At 43.6% G+C, this 26,410-nt stretch overlaps 1 protein-coding gene across 11 annotated transcripts in view; it reads right to left on the reverse strand.

Moving 5' to 3' along the window:
* Positions 1–26,410, reverse strand: part of JAK2 (Janus kinase 2) — a 176,188-nt gene that overhangs the window by 80,599 nt on the left and 69,179 nt on the right. For all 11 annotated transcript variants that reach the window (XM_029056389.1, XM_029056386.1, XM_029056385.2 and 8 more), the window contains 2 exons: positions 12,767–12,890; positions 11,482–11,599 (listed from right to left, as the gene is read on the reverse strand). In XM_029056389.1, coding sequence (XP_028912222.1) covers positions 11,482–11,599; positions 12,767–12,890 — 242 coding nt within the window. The remainder of the gene's footprint in view (positions 1–11,481; positions 11,600–12,766; positions 12,891–26,410) is intronic.

The raw sequence follows: 26,410 nt of genomic DNA on the forward strand, positions 1-26,410 counted from the left end.
GCATCACAATGCTGCCATGGGCTTTGGGGGCTTCATTACCAGTGTTCCAGACAGCAAACCTGTCTTGTCCACAGATTAGGTGATTAAAGTTTTTTTTTTTCCCCCAAGCTGTCACTATCACAAATCACAGCCAGAAAATATGATAACGAGATAGATGTTATTTTGCATTTTGTCAAGAGAACTACTTTTTGGCTTTGTTTCCCAAATCAACAATTCAGCTTCATTTCCCAAATCACTCAATGAATAATATCTATCAAGTACCTACTGTGCACATACAAAATGCTGGGGAGAGTACAATAGAATTAGTATACATGATCCTTGCCCTCGAAGAGCTTTCAATCTCACTGAAATAAATTACAGAGAGCATCGATAAGGGTACATATCCACACTAGTAGGGAGTATGGCTTCATTAAATGTAATAAATTAGAGAAGCAGCGTGGCTCAGTGGAAAGAGCCTGGGCTGGGAAGTCAGAGGTCATGGGTTCGAATCCCGACTCTGCCACTTGTCAGCTGTGTGACTGTGGGCAAGTCCCTTAACTTCTCTATGCCTCAGTTTCCTCATCTGTAAAATGGGGATTAACTGTGAGCCTCCCATGGGACAACCTGATTACCCTGTATCTACCTCAGCGCTTAGAACAGTGCTCTGCACATAGTAAGCGCTTAACAAATACCAACATTATTAATAAATATGAATGTAGAAACAGTTTGTTTTGTAATTTTGACTAATATAAAGTATAGACTCTTTTCTAGTGTGTTAAAAAAGAGAGAATACACAAAGCATGGACTCTAAACACAGATTCAGGCCAAAATTCATTAAATTAAATAAGGGCAAGTTAGTGTTCATATTTTTTAGCCTTTTCCGCACACTTGGGAGAATACGTGAACAGTGGTGTTAAATTCAAAGAGCTGTCTGGCCGGTTTTCTTGTCAGCCTGCATTTTTCCATTTTAGCAAAGTCGCTATCAGCTGTAGTTTTTAATGAAGACCAACTGTTTAGTAGTTTACTAGTCTATAGCTTCAGGCTATTTCTTCCCATCTTTTTTTACTTAGAATTTAAAGAACCAGTGTCCCCAACCTTGTTTTCTGTTAAAAAAAAACCAACCTCTCATGAACTACTCATTTTGGAAACTGAATATATCCTTCTTCATTGGTAGTAGTAGTAACTAGCGTATCTTGAATATCCCCTTGGGGAGGCGCCCTGTCCTAGGCACTTGGGAAGTACAAAATAACCAAGTGACACATATCTTGTGTGCAAGGCGCTTACCCTCTAATAGAGGAGATTAATAACAAAAAAAATGTACAACTTGAGTTGTCAAAATAAATAAGCAAGTGCACTTATACATGAGTGTTAGGAGGATGTAAATAAATTCATAAGTACTAGAGTTGGCTGAAGGAATTCATTCATTCATTCAATAGTATTTATTGAGCGCTTACTATGTGCAGAGCACTGTACTAAGCACTTGGGATGAACAAGTCGGCAACAGATAGAGACAGTCCCTGCCGTTTGACGGGCTTACAGTCTAATCGGGGGAGACGGACAGACAAGAACGATGGCACTAAACAGCGTCAAGGGGAAGAACATCTCGTAAAAACAATGGCAACTAAACAGAATCGAGGTGATGTACAATTCATTAACAAAATAAATAGGGTAACGAAAATATATACAGTTGAGCGGACAAGTACAGTGCTGTGGGGATGGGAAGGGAGAGGTGGAGGAGCAGAGGGAAAAGGGGAAAATGAGGCTTTAGCTGCGGAGAGGTAAAGGGGGGATGGCAGAGGGAGTAGAGGGGGAAGAGGAGCTCAGTCTGGGAAGGCCTCTTGGAGGAGGTGATTTTTAAGTAAGGTTTTGAAGAGGGAAAGAGAATCAGTTTGGCGGAGGTGAGGAGGGAGGGCGTTCCAGGACCGCGGGAGGACGTGACCCAGGGGTCGACGGCGGGATAGGCGAGACCGAGGGACGGTGAGGAGGTGGGCGGCAGAGGAGCGGAGCGTGCGGGGTGGGCGGTAGAAAGAGAGAAGGGAGGAGAGGTAGGAAGGGGCAAGGTGATGGAGAGCCTTGAAGCCTAGAGTGAGGAGTTTTTGTTTGGAGCGGAGGTCGATAGGCAACCACTGAGTTGTTTAAGAAGGGGAGTGACATGCCCAGATCGTTTCTGCGGGAAGATGAGCCGGGCAGCGGAGTGAAGAATAGACCGGAGCGGGGCGAGAGAGGAGGAAGGGAGGTCAGAGAGAAGGCTGACACAGTAGTCTAGCCGGGATATAACGAGAGCCCGTAATAGTAAGGTAGCCGTTTGGGTGGAGAGGAAAGGGCGGATCTTGGCGATATTGTAGAGGTGAAACCGGCAGGTCTCGGTAACGGATAGGATGTGTGGGGTGAACGAGAGGGACGAGTCAAGGATGACACCAAGATTGCGGGCCTGCGGGACGGGAAGGATGGTCGTGCCATCCACGGTGATAGAGAAGTCTGGGAGAGGACCGGGTTTGGGAGGGAAGATGAGGAGCTCAGTCTTGCTCATGTTGAGTTTTAGGTGGCGGGCCGACATCCAGGTGGAGACGTCCCGGAGGCAGGAGGAGATGCGAGCCTGAAGGGAGGGGGAGAGGACAGGGGCGGAGATGTAGATCTGCGTGTCATCTGCGTAGAGATGGTAGTCAAAGCCGTGAGAGCGGATGAGTTCACCGAGGGAGTGAGTGTAAATGGAGAACAGAAGAGGGCCAAGAACTGACCCTTGAGGAACTCCAACAGTTAAAGGATGGGAGGGGGAGGAGGCTCCAGCGTAGGAGACCGAGAATGATCGGCCAGAGAGGTAAGAGGAGAACCAGGAGAGGACAGAGTCCGTGAAGCCAAGGTGAGATAAGGTATGGAGGAGGAGGGGATGGTCGACAGTGTCAAAGGCAGCAGAGAGGTCAAGGAGGATCAGAATGGAGTAGGAGCCATTGGATTTGGCAAGAAGGAGGTCATGGGTGACCTTAGAGAGAGCAGTCTCGGTAGAGTGGAGGGGAATCAATATAGAGAAGGAATCAATATAGAGAAGGAGCATGGCTTAGTGGCAAGAACACAGGCTTGGGAGTCAGAGGTCACAGGTTCTACTTGTCTGATGTGTGACCTTGGGCAAGTCATTTAACTTCTCTGTGCCTCAGTTACCTCATCTGTAAAATGGGGATTGAGACTGTGAGCCCCACGTGGGACAACCTGATTACCTTGTATTTAACCCAGCACTTAGAACAGTGCTTGACACATAGTAAGCACTTAACAAATACCATTACTATTATTATTATTATATGGCTCAGGGTGCTGGGAAATTAACTGGGGAAACCTTGTGGTTGGAGGAGATGTGATTTTAGGAGAGATTTGAGCGTGGGGAGAGCTGTGGTCTGTTTGAGGGGAGGGAGGGAGTTCCACGCTTGGTGAACGGCGTGAGCAAGGGAACTGAAGCCGGAGAGTCGATAGCAAGGTACAGCTAAAATACTGGTGTCAAGGAATCGAAACAGTGAGTTAGGATATAGCAAGTGTTGAGAGTAGATACGTAAGGTGGGGCCAGATGGAGGAGATCCTTGAAGCCTACTGTGAAGGGTTTTAGGTTGATGTAGAAAGACACAGGAAGCCAGTAGAGGGTTTTGAGGAGGGGAGAGATGTGAGCCAAATATCTTCAGGAAGATGATCTGGGCAGCAGCACTTAGTATAGATTGGAGAGGAGAGAGGCTGGAGGCTGGGAAACCAGTGAGGAGACTGATGTGATGGTCTAGCCATGGCAAGACCAGAAACTTCAGAAGCAGCGTGGCCTGGTGGAAAGAGCATAGACCTGGGAGTCAGAGGGCCTGGGTTCTAACCCCGGTTCCTCCCCTTGTCTGCTGTGTGCTTTTGGGCAACTCCCTTAACTTCTCTGTGCCACAACTACTTCATCTGTAAAATGGGGGTTAAGACTGTGATCTCCCCGTGGGACATGGACTGTGTCCAATCTGATTAGCTTGTATCTCTACCCCAGTGCTCAGTATTAGTGCCTGGCACATAGTAAATGCTGAACAAATACCATAAAAAAAAACATTTAAAAAAACCCCAAAACTGGACCGGAATGGTACCAGTTTGGGTGGAGAGAAAGGGGCAGATCCTGGAGATGTTTCTTCATAGTATTTAGCACTGCCAATTCAAAAAAATGCTACAGTTAAGGCTGAAAAACAATTTCTTCTATAAACCTTTACCTTCCTCGCTTCATTACTACTGTAATGCCTTTTTAAAAAAAATTACCTGGGGCTTGAACATTTCAACTCCGGATCTGAGAGGAACTTGCGGAGGAGGTAATGGGGAGAAATTTCAGCTATCTCTAACCTGCAAGTCTGAAAAAAATACTTTTCCCATTTCAGTGAATCAGAAAAATGCTTTCATTAATTTGATCAACTGAAAATCATCTGACACTACCAGCATCAAATTTGGCAGAATGAGTCATGGGTGAAAAAGGAAAATGAAGCCACGCTTGACATAACTGAAATTCTTTCAATACTTTTTTCAGCTAGAAACCTTTAAAAAAAATTTCAAATGAGAGAGAGAAGAAAATAAGGTTTTCATTTTTTTTTGGAAAAGTAAAATCTTCCAGGTTAAATAAATGCTGCCAGAGATGAAATTGAGATTTAAGAGAACTAGACTATATTTGCCTCACCTAGAGCCGCTCCTCAAGTAATGGTTCATCATCCTCTGTTCATTTTAGTGGACAGAGGACCATTCTCCCCAAAAAGATGGGGTGGGGGAGGGGAAGAGGCTTTAAAAATGTCAACCATGAAACACTGATAAATGCTGGTTATGTCATCGCATTGATTAAAAAGTTTTGCTCATTCTGCCTCTCCTTGATAAGAAGCCAGGATTGTTGAATTTCTTCAGTACCACAAAAGGATATGAAGAGAGACTTTATGAACTGCAACTTTAACGTAAATTCAATTGGTTTTGCAGCAGTATAGGGATTTCAATATACAAAATAAAGGAACTAATTTAAATCTCAACCCCCACACTTGAAAATTCAATATGTATCTAGCATTTTAGATAAGGAACATATCAAATAAGGAACCTGGGCTATGGTCACAGTCATAGAAGAAAGAAAGGCAAAGAGCATAGCTATTTTTTGAAAACAAGGAATGTGAAGAATGGGAAGAGAGTTGTCTTTGTGCTAGTGTGGCTGTATGCTTCCTAAATAACCACAGTAAAAGGGAGAAAAGAAAAGCCTATAAAGTTCAATAAACCGTATTCATTGAGCCTATACTGTGTGCAAAGCACTGTACTAAGCGCTTGGGAGAATACACTACAACCATAAACAGACACATCCCCTGCCCACAGCGATCTCACAGCCTAGAGGGGGAATTCTCACAGCCTAGAGGGGGAATCAATCAATGGCACTTATTGAGCACTTACTGCGTGCAGACCACTGCACTTGGCACTTGGGAGAGTACAACCAAGTCACCCATTCCCTGCTCACGAGAAGCTTAAAATCTGGGTGGGGGGGAGGGAGCAGACATTAATATAAATAAATGAATTAGGGCTCGATACTTACATAAGATACTTAAGTACCGAGGGGCGAATATCAAGTGCTTAGAGGGTATAGATCCAAGTTGTATGGGGAATGCGGAAGGGAGAGGTAATAGGGGAGGGCCCCCTGGAGGAGATGTGATTTGAATAAGGCTTTGAAGAAGGGGAGAGAAGTGATCTGTCTTACATGGACGGGGAGGGAGTTCTATGTCAGAGGCAGGGAGTGGGCAAGGGGTTGGAAGTGAGATAGATTAGAAGGAAGTACGGTGAGAAAGCTGGTGTTAGAGCAGCACAGTGCGCAGACTGGGTTGTAATAGGAAATCGGTCAGGTAAAGGAGGAGGAGATGAGTTGTCTGAGTGTTTTAAAAACCAATGGTAATGAGCTTCTGTTTAATGCAGAGGTGGATGGGCAACCACTGGAGGATCTCGAGGAGTGGAGAGATGTGGTCAATGTTTTTTTGAGAAAAAATGATCTGAGCAGTAGAGTGAAGTAATGACTGGAATGGGGAGAGACAGGAGGCAGGGAGCTCAGCAAAGAGGAAGATGCTGTCGTCAAGGCAGGAGAAGGTTAAGTGCTTGGATCAGCACAGTAGCATTTTGGATAGAGAAGAAAGGGTGGATTTTTAGTAATGCCGTGAAGGTAGAACCCACAGGATTTGGTGACCAGATTGAATATGTAGGTTGAATGAAAGAGGTGAGTCTGGGATAAAGCCATTTAAGGTCTTGGTTGTGCTGCCTACCATGATGGAAAAATCAAGGGGAGAATACTGTTAGCTCTAGACTGTACGCTTGTTGTGGGCAAGGAACATTTCTACCAACTCTGTTATATTGTACTCTCCTAAATACTTAGCACAGTGCTCTGCGCATAGAAGGCTCTCGATACATATAATTGAATGACTGAGAGGAGTTCTGTTTTGGACTGTTTGGCTTGAGGGATTAGTTGGATATCCAGGTAGAGATGTCCTGAAGGCAGGAGGAAATATGAGACTGCAGAGAAGGAGAAAAGTCAGAGCTGGAGAGGTAGATTTGGGAATCATCTGCATAGAGATGGTAGTTGAAGCCATGGGAGTGAATGAATCCTCCAAGGGAGCAGGTGTAGGTGGAGAATAGAAGGGGACCCAGAACTGAGCCGTGAGGTACTCCCACGGTTAGAGGGTGGAAAACAGAGGAGGAGCCTGCGAAAGAGACCGAGAAGGAATAGCCAGGGAGAGAGGAGCGGAGCCAGGAAAGAACAACATCAGTGAAGCCACGATTGGATAGTGTTTCAAGGAGTCAGGGAGGATTAAGACGGAGTAGTGGCTGTCGGATTTGGCAAGAAGGTCATTGGTAACCTCAGAGAGGGACGTTTCTATGCCGTGAAGGGGGTCGAAATCAAAATGGAGGGAGTCAAGGAGAGAATTGGAGGAGAGAAAGTGGGGGCAGCAGGTGTAGACAACTCAAATGTGAAATTTGGGGAGGAATGGGAGGAGGGAGATGGGGCAAGAACTGGAGGGATCCATGGGGATCAAGGGAGGGGTTTTTAAGGAAACTGGCGCAAGTTGGAATGCAGGAGGGAAGAAGCTACTGGAAACTGAACAGTTGAAGACAGTGGTCAGGAGAGAAGAAAAGAAGGGATTGGGTCAGAGGCACAAGAGGAGGGAGTAGCCTGGAAGCCCCGAAGAATGCACCTCATCTCATTATCTTATAACCGCCCCGGCACTCAGCTCAGTGACTGGCACTACAGTAACTTCTTAACAAATACTATTTTTAATATCATTATGGTTACTGTTATGTTTGGATGACCAGGAGGGGCTACCTTCAGTTCTACCAGTACAGGGATATCCATTGCTGTTGCACCTCAATCAATCAGTCAATTGTATTAATTGAGCATTTACTGTATGCAAAGCACTTTACTAAAATCTTGGGAAAGTACAATACAAGAGAGTGGATTATAATAATTACCGTACCTCCTTCTAATCTATCTCACTTCCAACCCCTTGCCCACTCCCTGCCTCTGACATAGAACTCCCTCCCCGTCCATGTAAGACAGATCACTACTCTCCCCTTCTTCAAAGCCTTATTCAAATCACATCTCCTCCAAGAGGCCCTCCCCTATTACCTCTCCCTTCCACATTGCCCATACAACTTGGATCTATACCCTCTAAGCACTTGATATTCGTCCCTCGGTACTTAAGTATCTTATGTAAGTATTGAGTCCTAATTCATTTATTTACATTAATAATAGCAATTACAAATGCAGTCATATCAATTGCTATTGTACCTCAATCAATCAATGATATTAAATTCATTCATTCATATTTATTGAGCACTTATTGTGTGCAGAGCACTGTACTAAGCACTTGGGAAAAATACAATACCACTGAGAAGGTAATAATATTAATAATAATAATTACTAACAATTAGGGTATTTGTTAAGTGCTGACAATGTGCCCAGCACTGGTGTAAACACTGTATAGATGCAAGATAATTAGGGTGGATAGAGTTCCAGTCCCACATGGGGCTCACAGTCTAGGTAGGAGGGAATAGGATTTAATCCCCATTTTATGGATGACAGAACTGAGGCACTGAGAAGTTAAATGACTTGCCCCGGGTCACATAAAAGACAAGGGGCATTGTCGGAATTAGAACCCAGATCCTCTGACTCCCAGGACCGTGGCTTTTTCCACTAGACCACGCTGCTTTCTCATGGCAGAAACGATCCCTTACCACAAGGAGCTTTCAGTCTGGAGGGGGAGACAGACATTGAAACAAATTACAGATAGGGGAAATGTACATAATAAGGTTGCTATTTGTTAAGCGCTTACTATGTGCAGAGCACTATTCTAAGCACTGGGGTAGGTACAGGGTAATCAGGTTGTCCCACGTGAGGCTCACAGTCTTAATCCCCATTTTACAGATGAGGTCATTGAGGCACAGAGAAGTTAAGTGACTTGCCCAGTCACAAGGCTGACAAGTGGCAGAGCTGGGATTCAAACCCATGACCTCTGACTCCCAAGCCTGTGCTCTTTTCACTGAGCCATGCTGCTGAGGTGTGACTATCAGAAGCTTAAGAGGTACAGATCCAAGTGCATAGGTGACGTAGAGCAGTGGATGGGTAGGGGAAATGAGGGTTCCCCAAGGAAGGGTTCTAGGGGGAGAGGTGATTTTTACAAGGGCTTTTAAGGTGGGAAGGGCATACTCTGGCAGTCCATCTGATCTGTCTTGGTCATCATCGATCAATCAATCAATCAATCAAGTGCATTTACTGAGTGCTAACTGTGTGCAGAGCACTGTATTAAGAGCTACATAAAGCCACAACCAGCAAACACCGGCAAGTAGACGCCATGACACTAAGAAGACCACTGTAGGGTGCTGGCTTTAATTCTGAAGAGGTCCGAGAGGATGTGAAAATGTTCGCCTCCTCTCAGTTCGTTTCAGTACTATAAAAAGAATCACAATAGTAGTGGCTCTCTTCTTGTTTCACTAGCTTTAGCTTTTGAACTCTCAAAGCATCAACCGAGAAACAAGAATAGAGGCTTAGTTGTCACTCTCTGACTTCCTGACACCTGGTTGAACAGAACCCTCGGCTGTCAGGATTCTGAATCACCGGGCTTTTAAAAGGTAGTAGTTTGGTGAAAATAAAGCCTTGGCATACTGTAACCTGGCTGGGGTGTCCGGGATCCATTTTAGAGAATGAAGTAATTTCATTGATCTCTTTGGATTTTTTAGTTGCTGATCCCAAACATCCAGCCAACAGTGAACGGGGCCAAGGTGAAAGCCTGAGGTATGTGGGGGACAAATTTTTGCAGGCTGGCCTACCCGACCCAGTGCCCAGTCTCTGCCCAGACTAAGTAAAGCACCAAGACCGTGGTGTCCGGCTCAGATCCAGGCACTTGCTTCATTTCTGGAGGGCACTTCTGCCTAAGCATACATGGATGGTCATAATAATGTTGGTATTTGTTAAGTGCTTACTTAACACTGTTCTAAGCGCTGGGGTAGACACAGGGGAATCAGGCTGTCCCACGGGGGGCTCACAGTCTTAATCCCCATTTTACAGATGAGGCAACTGAGGCACCGAGAAGTCAAGTGACTTGCCCAAAGTCACACAGCTGACAAGTGGCGGAGCCGGGGTTCGAACCCATGACCTCTGACTCCAAAGCCCGTCTACTTTCCAGTGAGCCACGCTGCTCTCGAAAGGGCTGGAACTTAGTGTTTCAACAGCGTATAGCCCTTGTGTGCCAAAAAGAGTCTGTCTCATCTTCCACTGTCCCCTGGTTCAACACGGCCCTACAAGTGAGCTGTAGGGAATGCCCAGAAGCACGTGTCTCCAAACTGGGCCCAGCCAGGTTCGACGTTGACCCCGCCATACCCAACATCCAAAATCTGACTCAATTTCATGTAGGGGGCTCCAGAAGGTGCTGCTATAAATAGTAGTTCTCCTTCCTCCTTAGACTAGGAGCCCATGTGGGGCTGGGATTGTGTCTGATTTGACTGCCTTGCATCCTACCCCACCAGCTCTTAATAATAATTACAATAATTATGGTATTTGTTAAGTGCTTACTATGTGCCAAGCACTGTACTAAGCGCTGGGGTGGAAACAAGCAAATCGGTTTGGACGCAGTCCCCATCCCACGGGGGGCTGAAAGTCTCAATCCCCATTTTTACAGATGAGGTAACTGAGGCACAGAGAAGTGAAGTGATTTGCCCGAGGTCACACAGCAGGCAAATGGCAGAGCCAGGATTAGAACCCATGGCCTTCTTAATACAGCACTTGGCACCTTCACAAATACGTTTACCATCATTATTTGAGGTGGTCCCCAGGTCCTCCGAAGAGAGCAAAACAAACACGGCAACGGACTTTGGCAAGCAATACAGAAAGTATTTGTATTAACAGTGATAGTAGTATTAGCCTCCTCTAGCCCCCATTAACCCTCCCTAGGCATTGTCTTGGGCACTTTTAAAATACCAATTCAGTGGCACATGGCATCTTCACAAATTAAATTTTGGGAGGTTTGGGGAGTTTTTACAGGGAGGAGATTGGCATGCAAAATAACAATAATAATAATGATGGTATTTGTTAAGCGCTTACTATGCTCTGTTCTAAGTGCTGGGGTAGATACAAGGTAATCGGGCTGTCCCATGTAGGGCTCCCAAGCTTAATCCCCATTTTACAGATGGGGTAACAGACACAGAGAAGTTAAGTGACTTGTCCAAAGTCACACAACTGATAAGTGGCGGAGCCGGGATTAGAACCCGTGACCTCTGACACCCAAGCCTTTGCTCTTTCCACTAAGCCATGCTGCTTCTCTGAGACAGCAGGATTGTCAGGGAAATAACCTTTTTGGTTTCACTTCTTACATACCAGACTTCCAAGTACTATCAGAACTATAGATTCCTAGGTGATGTAATGATTCAAACGGCTTAAAAAGTAGCATATTTTTCCCCTCTGGCAGCTACTCTGTCTCTGAGTCCACATGAAAAAAATGGGAAACATATAGCTATAGGAGTTCTACAAGAGCATTTTAAATCCCTAGAGAAACCACTCCTGTTTTGGGCTGTAACTGACAGAGCCCTTTCTGAAAGGATCTACAGTAGTGACGACTAAATGGCTAACTAGAGGAATCTCGGTAAAATGAGACTGTATTCTGCTGCCCGCAGCCACAAGGTCCTTGGCTTTATCGATCTAATAATAATAATAGTAATGTCATTCAATCGTATTTCGTAATAAGAGTATTTGTTAAGCATTTACTATGTGCCAAGCCCTGTTCTAAGCGCTCGGGTAGATACAAGTTAATCAGGTTGGCTACGGTAACGCCTAGGCTGAGAACTGAGACAAAACATCAAACTCTCTGCCCTTCTCCACATTTTGTCTGTGACAAAGTAAAGACCATCCCTGTGTGAAGCTGCCTCTGACTATTGGAGAATACAGAGGGGAGGGGAGAGCTAGGAGAGCAAAAGTTTATCAAAATCCGGGAATGCAGCCATAAACCAAAATCATACCTGAGCAAAGAGGTAAGACATGATATAATCATCAAGAAGAGGGGCCTCAGAGCCTCGAGAAATCCCATGTCGGTAGGCTCGCTTATCTCCATTACAATACCAGTGAGGAAAGTAAAACCTGTAAGACACACGATTAGAGTACTGAGGCTAAATTCATCTGAATCAAGGAAAGGAGGCAGATATACGTATGCTCCTTGAGAGAGGGAGTTTTATCCAGCACCTGCCACTCTGACGGTTAATAAGTATTACTCGACAATAGCAAATGGACCAAACATAACTGATATTTTAGGTCTGGGGGACCCAACAATTCACCACTGTGGAGCTGCCAAGAGAAGAATCGATCAATTGTTACCATTTATTGAGCGCTTACTAGGTGCAGAGCCATGTACAAAGCGCTTGGGGGAGTAAAATTCAAAGAGAGATTCAAAGAGAGATTGAACCTAATTACAGTCCATAATTAGGGGGCACGTCCCCTGCCCGTGACGAGCTTAGAGACTAAAATGGGGGGGGGGGGCGAACAGTCTAGAGGCGAACAAACTCCCTTTGCCATGCTCTCATATTTTCTATTCAAACCAGGCTTATTCCGAATTCAACTCACTCCCCGACGCCTCCACAAATTTTGCAATGTGGCCTCCCATGCAAGTGCTTAACAAATACCATCATCATCATCATCTTCTCGAAGGAATGTGTATGGAAGCCCATCCTGAGGGGAGCGGGAGTTCAGGAGAGCGTATGATCATTGTCCCCAGCCTGTAGCTCCATCTTCAAATAGTCCATATCCAGAAGCTCACCTGTACAAGGCCGCTAACCCTTCCAGGAAGGTTTATGAGAAGAAGGCTAAACAAGTGAACATACTGCTCTGGAATGACACTTTTCAAAAACAGATCATCTCTTGCTCAGTGAATGAAAAATGAAGCACCCCTATCACCAACATCCTAATTATATCGGATACCTTTTGTCGGGCATATTTATCGTGTTAATCAACTTTTAATGAAGGCCTTAGTTTTTGCTTCTTTTCTTTTCAAACTGACAAGTCTCCAATATTACTTTGATTTGACTAACGAGAGGAACAACAAAAACTCAACAGGAAAAAGATCACGATCTTTCCAAAACTAAACCTTTCACCAGGCTCACTTAGAAACTGCCTATATATAAGAAGTTATGTTTTGATTTTTCATTTTGCTCTCCGTTGGTTTCAATGCCTTGTTTTTTTCTAACTAATTTAATAATGAATCACATGCTTCTTGTTTTCTTCCATTCACCACCAAATGAATAATTTCACTACCTTATTCGGTACAGGACGGTGTGCTTGGTTGACTCGTCTATATGGAAGACGTGGTTGGGAGGATACCAGGTCCTGTCTGTCTCACACATTAGAGCAAACATGTTATGATACACAGGTGTGACACCTAGAAAAGTAGCAGAAAGGAAATTATTAGAGATAATTTTCTATAATATGAAAAAAAGCCATAACTGCTCACTCCCATCCAACCCCTCCCCACCCCTTCTACCTACCCCTCCCCCAGCCTCAGCTAAGTGCAGACTGTGGAACTCTGCTCCATCCCAGGAAAGTTTCTCTTTATCACTGACCTGTTCCCCAACCAGTCATCGCCTCTTCTCGCCATTACTAAAATCTGGCTCTCCCCAGATGACACAATCTCCCCTGCCACTCTCTCCAGAGGGGACCTCATCTTCTTCCACCCCAAGACTCACAGGGAAAGGGGGAAGACGAATGCAAGCAACGTGAAATTAAGACATTCAATTATTTTTAAAAATCACTTAGGGAAAAATGGTGAGGGGATGGGGGGGATGCATTTTGGTTGGAATGATTCAGTTGGATGCTACTGTTGATAAGGTTCACTAGATATTGCTCATCTCTTCAGTTCATTGTGCTTCTGTAGCCATAGACTCAGTTGCAGATTCATATGTTAGTGTAAAACCAGATCTGAGTACTCATTTGGTAATGAAGAACTTCATTATTCAATTTTCTCTAATCTAAACACAGTTTATACTCCCATAATAGAGCTTTTGTTCATTTTCATCCATAGTACTTATTAAATGCCTGTTTTGTGCAGAGCACTGAACTAAGTGCTGTTGGGAATTATAAAAGAAGTGTAAGAGAGAGTGCTTGGCCTTCAAGAATCTTGCCATCTAAGAACAAAAAAAAAAAAGAGAAAACACTCTGACCTGGGAACATGAATGGTGATTTAAAAATGTAAAGTCCTAGAACACAGAGCTAGAATATTACACTAGAAATGAGATTTACAGAGCTATACGATGGAAGAATCTATAGGTACTGGAGAAGGTGGATGGAAAGCCTAACCAGTAATCAAAAACATCATCCAAAAGATGAGTTTTTAAAAAGACCCTGAAGGAGGGCGGAGGGGGATGCAGATTGGTGAAGAGGTGGAGCAGAAAATAACAATAATAATAATAATAATGTTGATATTTGTTACGTGTTTACTATGTGCAGAGCACAGTTCTAAGCGCTGGGGTAGATACAGGGTAATCAGGTTGTCCCACGTGAGGCTCACAGTCTTAATCCCCATTTTACAGATGAAGTAACTGAGGCACAGAGAAGTTAAGTGACTTGCCCACAGTCACACAGCTGACAAGTGGCAGATCCAGGATTCGAACCCATGACCTCTGACTCCCAAGCCTGTGCTCTTTCCACTGAGCCATGCTGCTTCTCAAAAGCGCGTGAGAAATTTAAAAGATCAAACTAAACCTATGATGATGAAGTAGCACATAGTATGCGCTTAAATAAATACCATCATTATTTAAGAGGAATGGTCCCCGAGTCCCCCGCCGCCAGGCCCAGGCTGCATGGCTGCTTCGACTCCTGTGCGCTCCCCCCACTTAAACATGTTGCCCACATTAGCCCACTCATACTCCCTCTTCTTCCCAGCAGGGACAGAGGCCTGGAGAAGGAGGACTGTGACCTGGAAAAAATTTTAGAATTTGGGGCGAGTCTATCATTTTTGTTTACAGCACAAAGGAGCTGGGGTTGAAAGAAAAAAAAGTTCACAGTACTGCTCTGTCCTCTATACTGTAAGCTCGTTGTGGGCAGAGAACGTGTCTACCAGTTCTGTGGTATTGTACTCGCCCGGTATTGTACTCGCCCAAGTGCTTAGTACAGTGCTCTGCAAACAGCGCTCAATCGATTAATATGCAATATAACAGAATTGGTAGCCACATTCTCTACCCATAGGGAGCATACCACTGATTGACTGATTGTGCACTCTCCCCAGATAGCAACTGGTAAACTGTTGTGTGCATGTCTGGTCCTTCTCAAAGTGAAATAATATAATATAACATGGGTTACACGGCAAGCAGTCGGCAGAACCGGGATTAGAATCCAGGTCCTCTGACTCCCAGAGGACCATGCTGCTTCTCCTGGGGATCCTGACTCTCCCATTTGTTTCACCGCTATTGGGTTCTCCTTCCAGAGGCGTATAAAGTCTGGCACTGAGTCAGCCACGGAAACCAGCAGCAAAACCAGAATGTTCAGTATACAACGGGACAAATGGACAACCTAACTATGCCTAACTATGCCTGACCTCACTTAGTGATGGGTCAGAAACATACACAGCAGTTAACCAACTGCCACTTGGGGAGATTTCACAATCAATGGTATGCTCGTCGTGGGCAGGTCGTTAGTGGTGTCTACCAACTCTGTTATATCATACTCTCCCAAGAGTGTAGTATGGTGCTCTGCACATAGTAAGAGTTTAACAAATACGATTGAGAGCTAATCATATACGTAATAATATTATGTATAATAATAACATTTATACTGTAATATTGTACTCTCCCAAATGCTTAGTGACTGACCTTGGACAAGTCGCTTAACTTCTCTGTCCCTCAGTTACCTCATCCGTAAAATGGGGATTAAATCCTCCTCCCTCCAATTTAGACTGTGAACTCCATGTGGGACAAGGACTGTGTCCAACCTGACAAAATTGTATCTACCCCAGGGCTTAGAACAGTGCTTGACAATGGTAAGGGCTTAACAGATACCATTTTTTAAAAACAGCATTCTAGGATAGGGCACATCTGAAGGCTTTCATTACGTGACATGACCGGCAAGGACCATCATGTGGCCATCTGGAGGCGGGGGCCTTAGGTCATTCCATCCCAGAATAAGGGGAACGGCCCCTATGGCACCAATCAATCCATCAATGATGTTTATTGAACACATACTGCATCCAGAGCACTGTACTAAGCGTTTAGGAAAGGACAATTCAGAAGGAGATGCCCTTGGGGGTCTGGGCACCCCACTCATGCAGGGGTGATCCAGTTGAATGCAGACGGAGAGGTCTCCCCAGCCTCCTTTCTCCTCCAGCCCTGTTCTAACCAGGTTACTGGCAAAGGGGCAGGGAATAGATCTCCCCTACCCCCAGCCTCACCTGTCCACAAAGGCCGCTGCAGGGAAAGGGTGGGCCGGGACCACGGAAACCCCAGCCAAAGTCCTTCAACCCTCACTACACACTGGAGCCCGGCTGCACCCAAATGGGAAGCCTCAGAGTACAGAACTATAGGGCGCCTGGGCTTCCGTCCAACTGGGACCAGGTTCCCGCTGTCTGATTTTCTCCTTGCTGCTGAAAGGCAGAGTCTGAGACCATGACTCTCCCCTGTCCCATTGCGATGTCCAGGTTAGCCGCTGAGGACAGGGAGAGCTGAGTCAACTAGGAATAGGACAGAAATAGAAACACCTGGGTTTCTAGTTTTGTGCAAGTCAGGGTACCTGTTTGTACTGGTAAACGCTGCCTTTTATTTTTGATACTGCAATACTCACTGATTATTCTTTTCACTATTGTTGCCCTTATTGTTTCCTGAGTGACTGAGAGCTATAAGCACTTGAAAATAAGATGATTTGCATGGAAAAACATTCCAATAGACTATATAGGAGGGAGGGGACCCTTTGGCAAAGGTGGGCCTTAGTGGCAAGAGCACGGGCTTGCGAGTCAAAGGTCGTGGGTTCTAATCCTGACTCTGCTACTTATCAGCTGTGTGACTTTGGGCAAGTCATTTAACTTCTCTGTGCCTCAGTTACCTCATCTGTAAAATGGGGATTAAGACTGTGAGCCCCATGTAGGACAAACAGATTACCCTGCATCTACCCCAGCGCTTAGAACAGTGCTTGGCACATAGTAAGCGCTTAACAAATGCCATCATCATTATTATTATACACCAGTGCCATTTTTGGACACTGTAGACTGTAAGCTCCTTGTGAGTAGGGATCATGCCCACTATTCTACCGTACTGTACTTTCCCAAGTGCTTAGTACAGCGCTCTGCACACTGTAAGTACTTAATAAAGACCAGTGATTGATTGGCCACACTAGCCGGGTACAAACCCACATTTCCGGAGTTTGTTTGGTGTGGTTTCCATATCTATGGCCCATCCAAGACTTCAGATGACTCGAAATATTCCAGGAACCCTCAAAAATATCTTAACTCCTCCCAAGATTCCTATCAGTCCATTTCAAATATCAGCCACACTAGACACATTCATTCCATCCTACTCTTTCTCAAATGCAAGCAATTGCCAACAAATATTCTCAGAGGACACAGAGACCTCATAAAAACATAACAGAATGAAAACTGGAAATGAGAAATGAAAGAAAAAAATCATGTTTCAAAGTGTGGTACCTCAGGTGGCAGGCAGTAGAGAAGAAAGGCAATAACAAAGAACAAAAGAAAGGGAAAAGGAGAATGGAACTGGAAAGGGAAGGCAGAGCTCCCTAAAATTCTAATTCTTCATGACCTGATTTATTTTAGGCCTATCATCTATTTTTTACAATCTAAAATGTGCTAAATTTACATTAGTTGCCTTGAGGCATAGCCAAATTTCTGTCTCTGTGAACCAGTTCTCTAGCCACAGAAAAAACAATTATCATCTAGACTGGAGACATAAATAAACCTATGTATCAAGATATCCACTTCAACTAAAAGAGGAAAGCTTGTCACAAAAAAAGCCAAAGCTATGCCTCTGCTTTATTTTCAAGTGTGCAAAGGTCAGATTCTTATTGGTCTCAAAAATTAGTGCTCAATAAATACGATTGAATGAATGAATGAAAAATTGCATCATAAAAGTATTTCCACCTGAAGCCAACATCAAGTCAAAGTAAGATTCAGTTTGTCATTCCTGAAAAAAATTTGAACTCTATCACACATCCATTCATTCATTCATTCATTCAATAGTATTTATTGAGTGCTCTTTATGTGCAGAGCACTGTACTAAGCGCTTGGAATGTACAAGTCGGCAACAGATAGAGACAGTCCCTGCCCTTTGATGGGCTTACAGTCTAATCGGGGGAGACAGGCAGACAAGAACATTGGCAATAAATAGAGTCAAGGGGAAGAACATCTCATAAAAACAATGGCAACTAAATAGAATCAGGGTGATGTACATCTCATTAAACAAAATAAACAAAATAAATAGGGTGAAGATATACACAGTTGAGCAGACGAGTACAGTGCTGAGGGGGTGGGATGGGAGGGGGGAGGAGGAGAGGGAAAGGGGGGAGAAGAGGGTTTAGCTGTGGAGAGGTGAAGGGGGAGGGTAGAGGGAGCAGAGAGAAAAAGGGGGGAGCTCAGTCTGGGAAGGCCTCTTGGAGGAGATGAGCTTTAAGTAGGGATTTGAAGAGGGGAAGATAATTAGATGATCATACATTAACTTCAATACTTTTCTCATAGTGAAATAAAAGCACGCTACTTGTTAGATCACTAGAAAAGGAATGGAAATTCAAAAACAGCCAAATAACTTTAACAGGAATATGGGAATTTACTCCTAGCTATCGTGTATCTGGAAAAAGCATAATGACATCACATAACATAAAGAAAACAAAAAAAAGTGTTAGAAGACTTCACTAGTTCTGAGCTGAATTAATGAGAAATGGGAGAATGTTGAATCATTTCGCATAAAGGCTTGTACTTTTCAAATTTCCTGCTCTGAACTTGCTTCTGGGTTCCATTGCTTTGCCATAGTTATAACAGCTTGTATAGGATCAGCTGTTTTCTACACCCCAAACCTTGAATTAAAAGATGCAAACTTCGGAAAAGTTCAGACAGATTTCAAATATTTCAATGTGCTTTATTTTTTTCCAACTGAAAAATTATGAAAGACATACAATAAGATGCTCTGAGGATAACTATAACAGGGCTGAAAGAATATCAGCAAGACGGCATCTGTGTTCTAAGAAACAATTAAAACAGGAAGAAGATAAGTGAGAGAGCGTGATGACTGGCAACTTGAACTTTTATAGCTACACCCATGAACAGCTATCAAGGACATTTCAGTGTCTGAACGTGGAACGCCAGACAAGCACTCTTAGCAGCCATTCACTAGGACTTTAAGGGTACTCTGGCAGAAAGGCAAGGCCAAACTTGATATGGTACTATGTAGCTGTCTTCTATTTTGATATGAATTCCAAGTCTACTTTCCCAGACACATGAAAAGAGAATGGAAGTGGGGTGGAGAATTATAAACAGGATGAAGATGTGAGTCAGAGTCTTTATCAGAACTCTATCAAATAATCAGTGGTATTTATTGAGTGTTAGCAAAAACGGAACTAAGCTACGAAAATTCTGATAGAAGAAAAGAATCGTGGGGTTCAATTGTTAGTCTTTTTCACGAAGATGACTCTACTATTTATGGATGAAAATACTCCTTTCAAACTGAGGAAAGAGCGTCATTATTCAGAGAAAAGAGAGCAAAAAGGGAATTAAAAGTACTTTAAAAGAAATTTTACAACTACTCTTGCTCAGATGGCCAGACCACAGAAAACAAAACAACTAAAGAGGAAGGAGTGAGGGTTTGGGGTGGAAGACAGTTGGTTTCACAAATCAGATGAAAAAGGAGAAGTAAAGCTCACAAAAATGACTATCTTCTTTCAAGAGAAATGAAAAAGTACATAGATCATCTGAGGTGACACACAAAAGGTTCAAGAACAGCCAGACATGGCTTCTACTTCAATACTTACTGGGTGGAGGATCTTGGACAATGCAAGTACATGGGTTATTAATGCAAGAAAGAAAAGATTTGTCTCATTCTAAAATTTCTTAACTGGGAAAAATTAGAAAAAGAAAACTGCATTCAATGTATGTACCCAGCATGAGCAATTAGGTGAAACTATCTCTGATTACTGTCATTTTTAAAATCGATCCTTAAGTGAGCTATTTTGGGTGCTGGATCTTTTCTCTGTTCCTCCGACACCTTTCTACTTTTGACATTTTAATCATAAACTTGTTTTCTATTGGGTGCATCTTCCCCAAAATAACAAAACCCTTTGGAAATCAAAGGAAGATGGGTGAACCGGGCCTTCAGGCACAAAGGGAATTGTCGTTTAAGTTATTGGGAGGCCAGCCCAGAGGTAATGCAACATTTAGAACAGTGCTTGGCACGTAATAAGCGCTTAACGAATACCATTATTATTATTTAGCTTCAAGTTCCTCCTTCTAATAACTCCATTCAATCCATATGAAAACTTGGTTAGAGCAAATATCCTTGGGGAGGCTTCAAGATAAGATCAAAGGAAGAAAAGACACTATCGATCATTGACCACACCCTATTCATTGAAATAATAGGCATATGTTTCTGTCTCCCCTGTTAAACTGTAAGCTTCTTGAGGGCACGGAATACGGGTCTTGTTACTAATGCAACAGTAATAATCAAGGCATTCATCTCTACGCGGATGATTCCCAAATCTCCATCTCCAGCCCTGATCTCTCTCCTTCTCTGCAGTCTCGCATTTCCTCCTGCCTTCAAGACATCTCTACTTGGACGCCCTAAGGTTACCTCAAGCTTAACGTGTCTAAAACAGAAGTCCATCTGACTTTCCCATGCCTGTAGAGGACACCACCATCCTTCCTGTCTCACAAGCTCATAACCTTGGCATTATCCTTGACTGCTCTCTTTCATTCAATCCACGTATTCAGTCCATCACTACATCCTCTTGGTTCCACCTTCACAACGTCACTAAAATCCTCCCTTTCCTCTCCGCCCAAACCGCTATCACATTAATCCAATCACTTATTCTATCCCACCTTGATTACTGTATCAACCTCCTTGCTGACTTCCCACCCTCCTCTTTCTCCCCACTCCGGTCCATACTTCACTCTGCTGCCCGGATCATTTTTCTACACAAACGTTCAGGCCAAGTTTTACCACTCCTCAAGAACCTGCAGTGGTTACCCATCCACCTCCATATCAAACAGAAACTCCTCTCCTTTGGGTTTAAAGCACTCGATCACCTTGCCCCCGCCTACCTCACTTTGCCATCTCCTACTACGACCCAGCCTGCACACTTTATTCCTCTAATGCTAACCTTCTCAGTACACCTCTATCTCATCCATCTCGCTACTGACCTCTCGCCCGTGTCCTGGAACACCCTCCCTCCTCATATCCTACAGGCAATTACTCTCTCCACCTTCAAAGCCTTATTAAAGGCACATCTCCTCCAAGGGGCCTTTCCTTACTAAGCCCTCTTTTCCTCTTCTTCCACTCCCTTCTGCGTCACCCTGATTTGCTCGCTTTATTTATCCTCTCTCTCAGCCCCACAGAATTTATGTACATGTCTGCGATTTATGTTTTATTTATACTAATGTCTGTCTCCCACTTTAGACTGTGAGCTCATCGTGGGTTGGGATTCTAACAGTTTATTGTTGTATTGCACTCTCCCAAGCGCTTAGTACAGTGTTCTGCACACAGTACACATTCAATAAATACGATTAACCGACTGACTACAAGCTAATCAGATTGGACATAGTCCATGCTCCACATGGAGCTCACAGTCTTAATTTCCATTTTACAAGTGAGGTAACTGAGGCACAGAGAAGTTATATGACTTGCCCATAGTCACCAGCAGACAAGTGGCAGAGGTGGAATCAGAACCCAGACCCAGGCTCTTTCCATTAGGCCACACTGTTTCCTATTCTGAGGGCATTAAAGTGGAACATTAGTAGCTTACATACATGACCTAATGACTAGGTATTGCTGTCACTATTTTACAGGCACAAGCATAAAAAGAGTTAAGTTATTTCCTAAAAATCACACAAGAATTGATACAGGAGTAAGGACTAAAAGTCAGGATTTCTGACTCCCTTTCCTTGCTTCAACACTATCATATACTTTAACCTCCTCTTTGATTAAAATTTAGCTACTCTGGTGCATAATTTAGGTTACTTAAGACAAATAAATAATTAAAAGTAAAAAAAATTTTACATTGACCTTCTATGGTTGAATAGTTTAAAGAAAAAAATGTAATGAAAAAATATAGGTGGAGTGGGCATTAAAATTTATAGCCTGGAAGATTATAGAAAGCTTTCTGAGAAGTGAGGACTACTCCACAGTTCAATCAATGGTATTTATTGAGCACTTACTGTGTGCAGAGCACTGTACTAAGCATTCACAGCAAGGCCACAGTTTGCACATAATTATTCTCACTTGATCTAATTCGGAGTTGGGGAAAATCGATGTTCAATTAATCCAATATCTCTGCCCATGAAATTTAGGTTATAAAAATGTCAGTGACAGCAAAGCAGTTGTCTATTGCTCTGCTCAGGCATAGGAGGAGACTTGTAATAGTCTGGCATAGAACACAAGAAAATACTTGTGATCATCTGGTCCAAGTTCTCTTCACCAGGCGAGTACCCAGAGTTAACTTTCATAATTCTTCCGGGGGAGAAAAATATGTTCACAAAGAGAGACTTCACTGATGTGAACACCTAGACTGTTTTCCTGTTCTAACGGGTCAGACTTCAACATTTTCCACTGCGGTGATATCCTGAAACTGAATAAAAACAGTACTCTCTTTATACCTAGAGCAAACTCTCTCTCTAAAAAAAAAAAAATTAACGGGGAATAAACCTCCCCAGCACACGGAGTGCAATTGCCAAAAAAAAAAATCTATGGCTAAGGAACTTACTTTTAGTGAGCTTCTGCTCCGTATTCATACAAACATGGATTAAACATATATGTAAGTAGCAGAATTATCTAGTCTTCCCCGGGATTATACAGATGATGATATTTTTGTTCTCTTCTTCCATCTGCTGCTTCTACCTTCATGTGCTGTTGATTTTCTCCTTCTGTTTGCCTTTCCGATAGTCCATCTATCCTTGTCCCAGTGTGGGTGACTGGGTGATACTCCCATTTTTCTCCCTCTTATCTCTCCTTTCTCTCTCCTTGGGTTGCTCCCTGCCTAGTCATTTTTCTTTATTCTGCATTCAGGTTTGTATTTGGTGTCTGTCTCATTGCTATTACCAAATATTTTACAGTCTGTCATTTACTATCCTCTCCTTCCATTTATCTTCTCTTAGCCTTGGGCTGCCTTTGCTTCTGCTAGTAACTGTCACAGAGGAACTGGGGTTGACAGTTCACTGTACAGAAAGGCACTGCACAGGGTAATTCTTTTTGGGTTTTTTCCCCACATTAGGTAAAGCCTTTTGTAGCTTATGCTTCTCTCCTACCTGATTTTCTGTACTACGCCACACTGGAGAACCACTAAGCTTGAGCCTGAAAGTAAAGAAACTCCTTACCGGCGGTTTTAAGTCACTCCATCAGCTCTCCCTCTGTACCTCGATCCCGTCTATCTCGTCGCTGACCCTTTGCCCACATCCTCCCAGTGGCCTGGAACTCCCTCCTCCTTCATATCCGACAGACCACCTTCAAAGCCTTACTAAAATCACATCTCTTCCAAGAAGCCTATCGCTAAAGCCCTTCTTTCCCCTATTCGCCCTCCTTTCTGTGTCACCGATGCACTTTTTACCTGAACCACTTAAGCAGCGGATATTCACCCCACTCTCAGCCCCACAGCACTTATGTACGTATTCTTATACTCTGACATTTCCCCTGTAATTTATTAGCTCTTTGTGGCCAGGGATCGTGTCTACTTACTCTAGTGTATTCTCCCAAGCACTTAGCGCTGTGCTATGCAAAGAGTAAGCACTTAATAAATACGGTGGATCGATTGAGTGAAGGACTGATTCCAAGCTTCCCCTGACTTTCCAGTATCATGGAATATAGAATTTTGAGTTTAAGTGATATTGACAAATTGGAGATATCAGAAACAGTGCTTACTGTGTGCAGAGCACTTTTTTTTTTTGGTACTTGTTAAGAATTTACCATGTGCCAGGCACTGTTCTAAGCTCTGGAGTAGATTCAAGGTTGGACACAGTCCATGTCCTACACTGGGGCTCACAATCTTAATCCCCATTTTACAGATGAGGTAACTGAAGCACGGAGAAGTGAAATGACTTGCCCAAGGTGACAAAGCAGACAAGTGGCGGGGCCAGGATTAGAACTCAGGTCCTTCTGACTCCCAGGCCGGTGCTCTATTCAAGCGTTTGGGAGAGTATAATATAAGCAAGCAGAATGAAGTTCAACAGAGACAAATTCAGGGCTGTACTGCTGTGGAGGAAAAGCAAACTGAATAAAATGGGGAAGGAAAAGCCTGGTTCTGTGAATGTTTCAGAGAAAAAAAAATCTGGGGAGCAGAGTGAATCACAAACTGAATAAATTAGCTCAGTGAGAATAAACTGAGAGAGGACAAAGGCAATGACAAAAAATGGAGATAACCCTTCAGGTTAAGTGAAACATGATATTTATCATTTTTTATTTGAAAGGAGTCAGTGTGCTTTCATTGACTCAGGGGAAAATTCACATTTGTACAGCATATTGGAAACAATCTTCCTAAGATTCAGTGAACAGGGTTGCCCCATCTTCCCTCCAAAACTACCGAGAATTACACTTCATCTTCTCTCAGAAGTGGAAGGAAAAGGGAAGCCTAGATCCACAGCTTTGGAGTTGGTGGAAGGTTGTAGTGTTTTCTCACCAAGGACTTCGTCTGAAGCAGTGAGGTGACAAGAACTGCTCCCTTTCTACTTACCTTTTATGTGTTTCAGAGTTGTTGTTTTGAACTGTTGAATTATAGCCTGTTCTTCTTTCTGATTAGATTATACTCATATTATCCTATATGTGCCTGTCCTCCGCTCAGATTGTGAATGCCTTGTGGGATGGGGTCTGAATTTGATGCAATCACCCCAGTGCTTAGGACTGAGCTTACTTCAAATCAAGAGTTCAACTGGGATGTACAGTAACTATCGGTACTTTTATTACGATTACAAAGTGCTGAAAACCTAAATTAATGGGCGATGAGGGTTACATGAAGGGAAGACTGAACGCAGACCACACAAACACTGCTTTTGAGATCCACTTACACTGCCTGGGGGGCAAACAACCCCAAACCCAATAAGATTTCAGAAATAATTTTTACCACATTCTAGCATTAAAAACCCTGCTTATTTCCAGTTATTTAACACTCCCTTTCATCTGTAACCTCCTTGAGTGCAGGGATCCTGTCTATTCTCCCTAAGTGCCTAATACAGAGCTCTGCACACAGTAAGAGCTCAGTAAGTACCACTGATTGATTCACATTCAAATGTAATCTAATAATAATAATAATAATAATAATGTTGGTATTTGTTAAGCGCTTACTATGTGCCGAGCACTGTTCTAAGCGCTGGGGTAGATACAGGGTCATCAGATTGTCCCACATGGGGCTCACAGTCTTAATCCCCATTTTACAGATGAGGTAACTGAGGCCCAGAGAAGGTAAGTGACTTGCCCACAGTCACACAGCTGACAAGTGGCGGATCTGGGATTTGAACCTATGACCTCTGCCTCCCAAGCCCGGGCTCTTTCCACTGAGCCACACTGCTTCTTTATCTAGACTTCACTAGTATAGGAAGGCAATCTATAAACATATAATACACGCCCCTTTTTAACTGAAAGTCACAACTTGAACTTTTGATAGGAATAAAAATCAAACAAGCAGTTCGATACAGTGAGGGAGGAGAAGAGGAAGAAAAGGAGAAAAGCCATAGGGCAGGTCCCTGAATTAATAATATTGGCATTTGTTAAGCGCTTACTATGTGCAGAGCACTGTTCTGAGCACTGGGGTAGACACAGGGGAATCAGGTTGTCCCACATGAGGCTCACAGTCTTAATCCCCATTTTACAGATGAGGTAACTGAGGCACAGAGAAGTTAAGTGACTTGCCCACAGTCACACAGCTGACAAGTGGCAGAGCCGGGATTTGAACCCATGACCTTAGACTCCAAAGCCCGGGCTCTTTCCACTGAGCCACGCTGCTTCTCTATTAAAGGCTACTGGTGGGTGTGAGGGAAGCACAGTGTCGACTGCAGCTCTAAGCCATCCCTGTCGATTACTAAGACAATCAGGCAGCACAGCTCACCCAAAGAAGTCATCTCACAGAGCTGCTGCTCTCTCTTCAAAAACTCACCCCAACATTCGCAAGGCACATCATTTTGACAAGACATACTGGGTTAGCTGACTTGAAAACAAGGTTGCTAAAGATTGCCATTGAGAAATGGTTCTTTTGTGCTTTTTTTACAAACGGCCATACAAGTCACATTGCATGAACACAAGCAGCCTGTGGCTCCCCACTACCCCCCTCCCCCCCGAATAAGTCATTTCTCTCTAGAATGTGCCTAATATGTTGCTATAAAGTCTGTGTCTCTTGTTCATTTTTTTTTGAACTGAGAGAAGCAGTGTGGCCTAGTGGATAGAGCTCAGGCCTGGGAGTCAGAAGGACCTGAGCTCTAATCCTGGCTCGGCCACCCTTTCTGCTATGTCACCTTGGCCAAGTCGCTTCACTTCTCTGTGCCTCAGCTACCTCGTCTGTAAAATGGGGATTAAGACTGTGAGCCCCATGTCAGACATGGACTGTGATCAATCTGATTAGCTTGTATCTATCCCGGTGCTTAGTACAATGCCTGGCACATAGTAAGCGCTTAACAAACACCATTAAAAAAAACAACAACAGACAATTTACCTTCTAAAGTCTTTTCCTATCATTTATATCCCAGTAAAAGTTATAAATAAAATGTGAAGGGATATGGTGGTT

The sequence above is a fragment of the Ornithorhynchus anatinus genome, chromosome X5 (assembly GCF_004115215.2).
Source record: "Ornithorhynchus anatinus isolate Pmale09 chromosome X5, mOrnAna1.pri.v4, whole genome shotgun sequence".
Lineage (NCBI taxonomy): Eukaryota > Metazoa > Chordata > Mammalia > Monotremata > Ornithorhynchidae > Ornithorhynchus > Ornithorhynchus anatinus.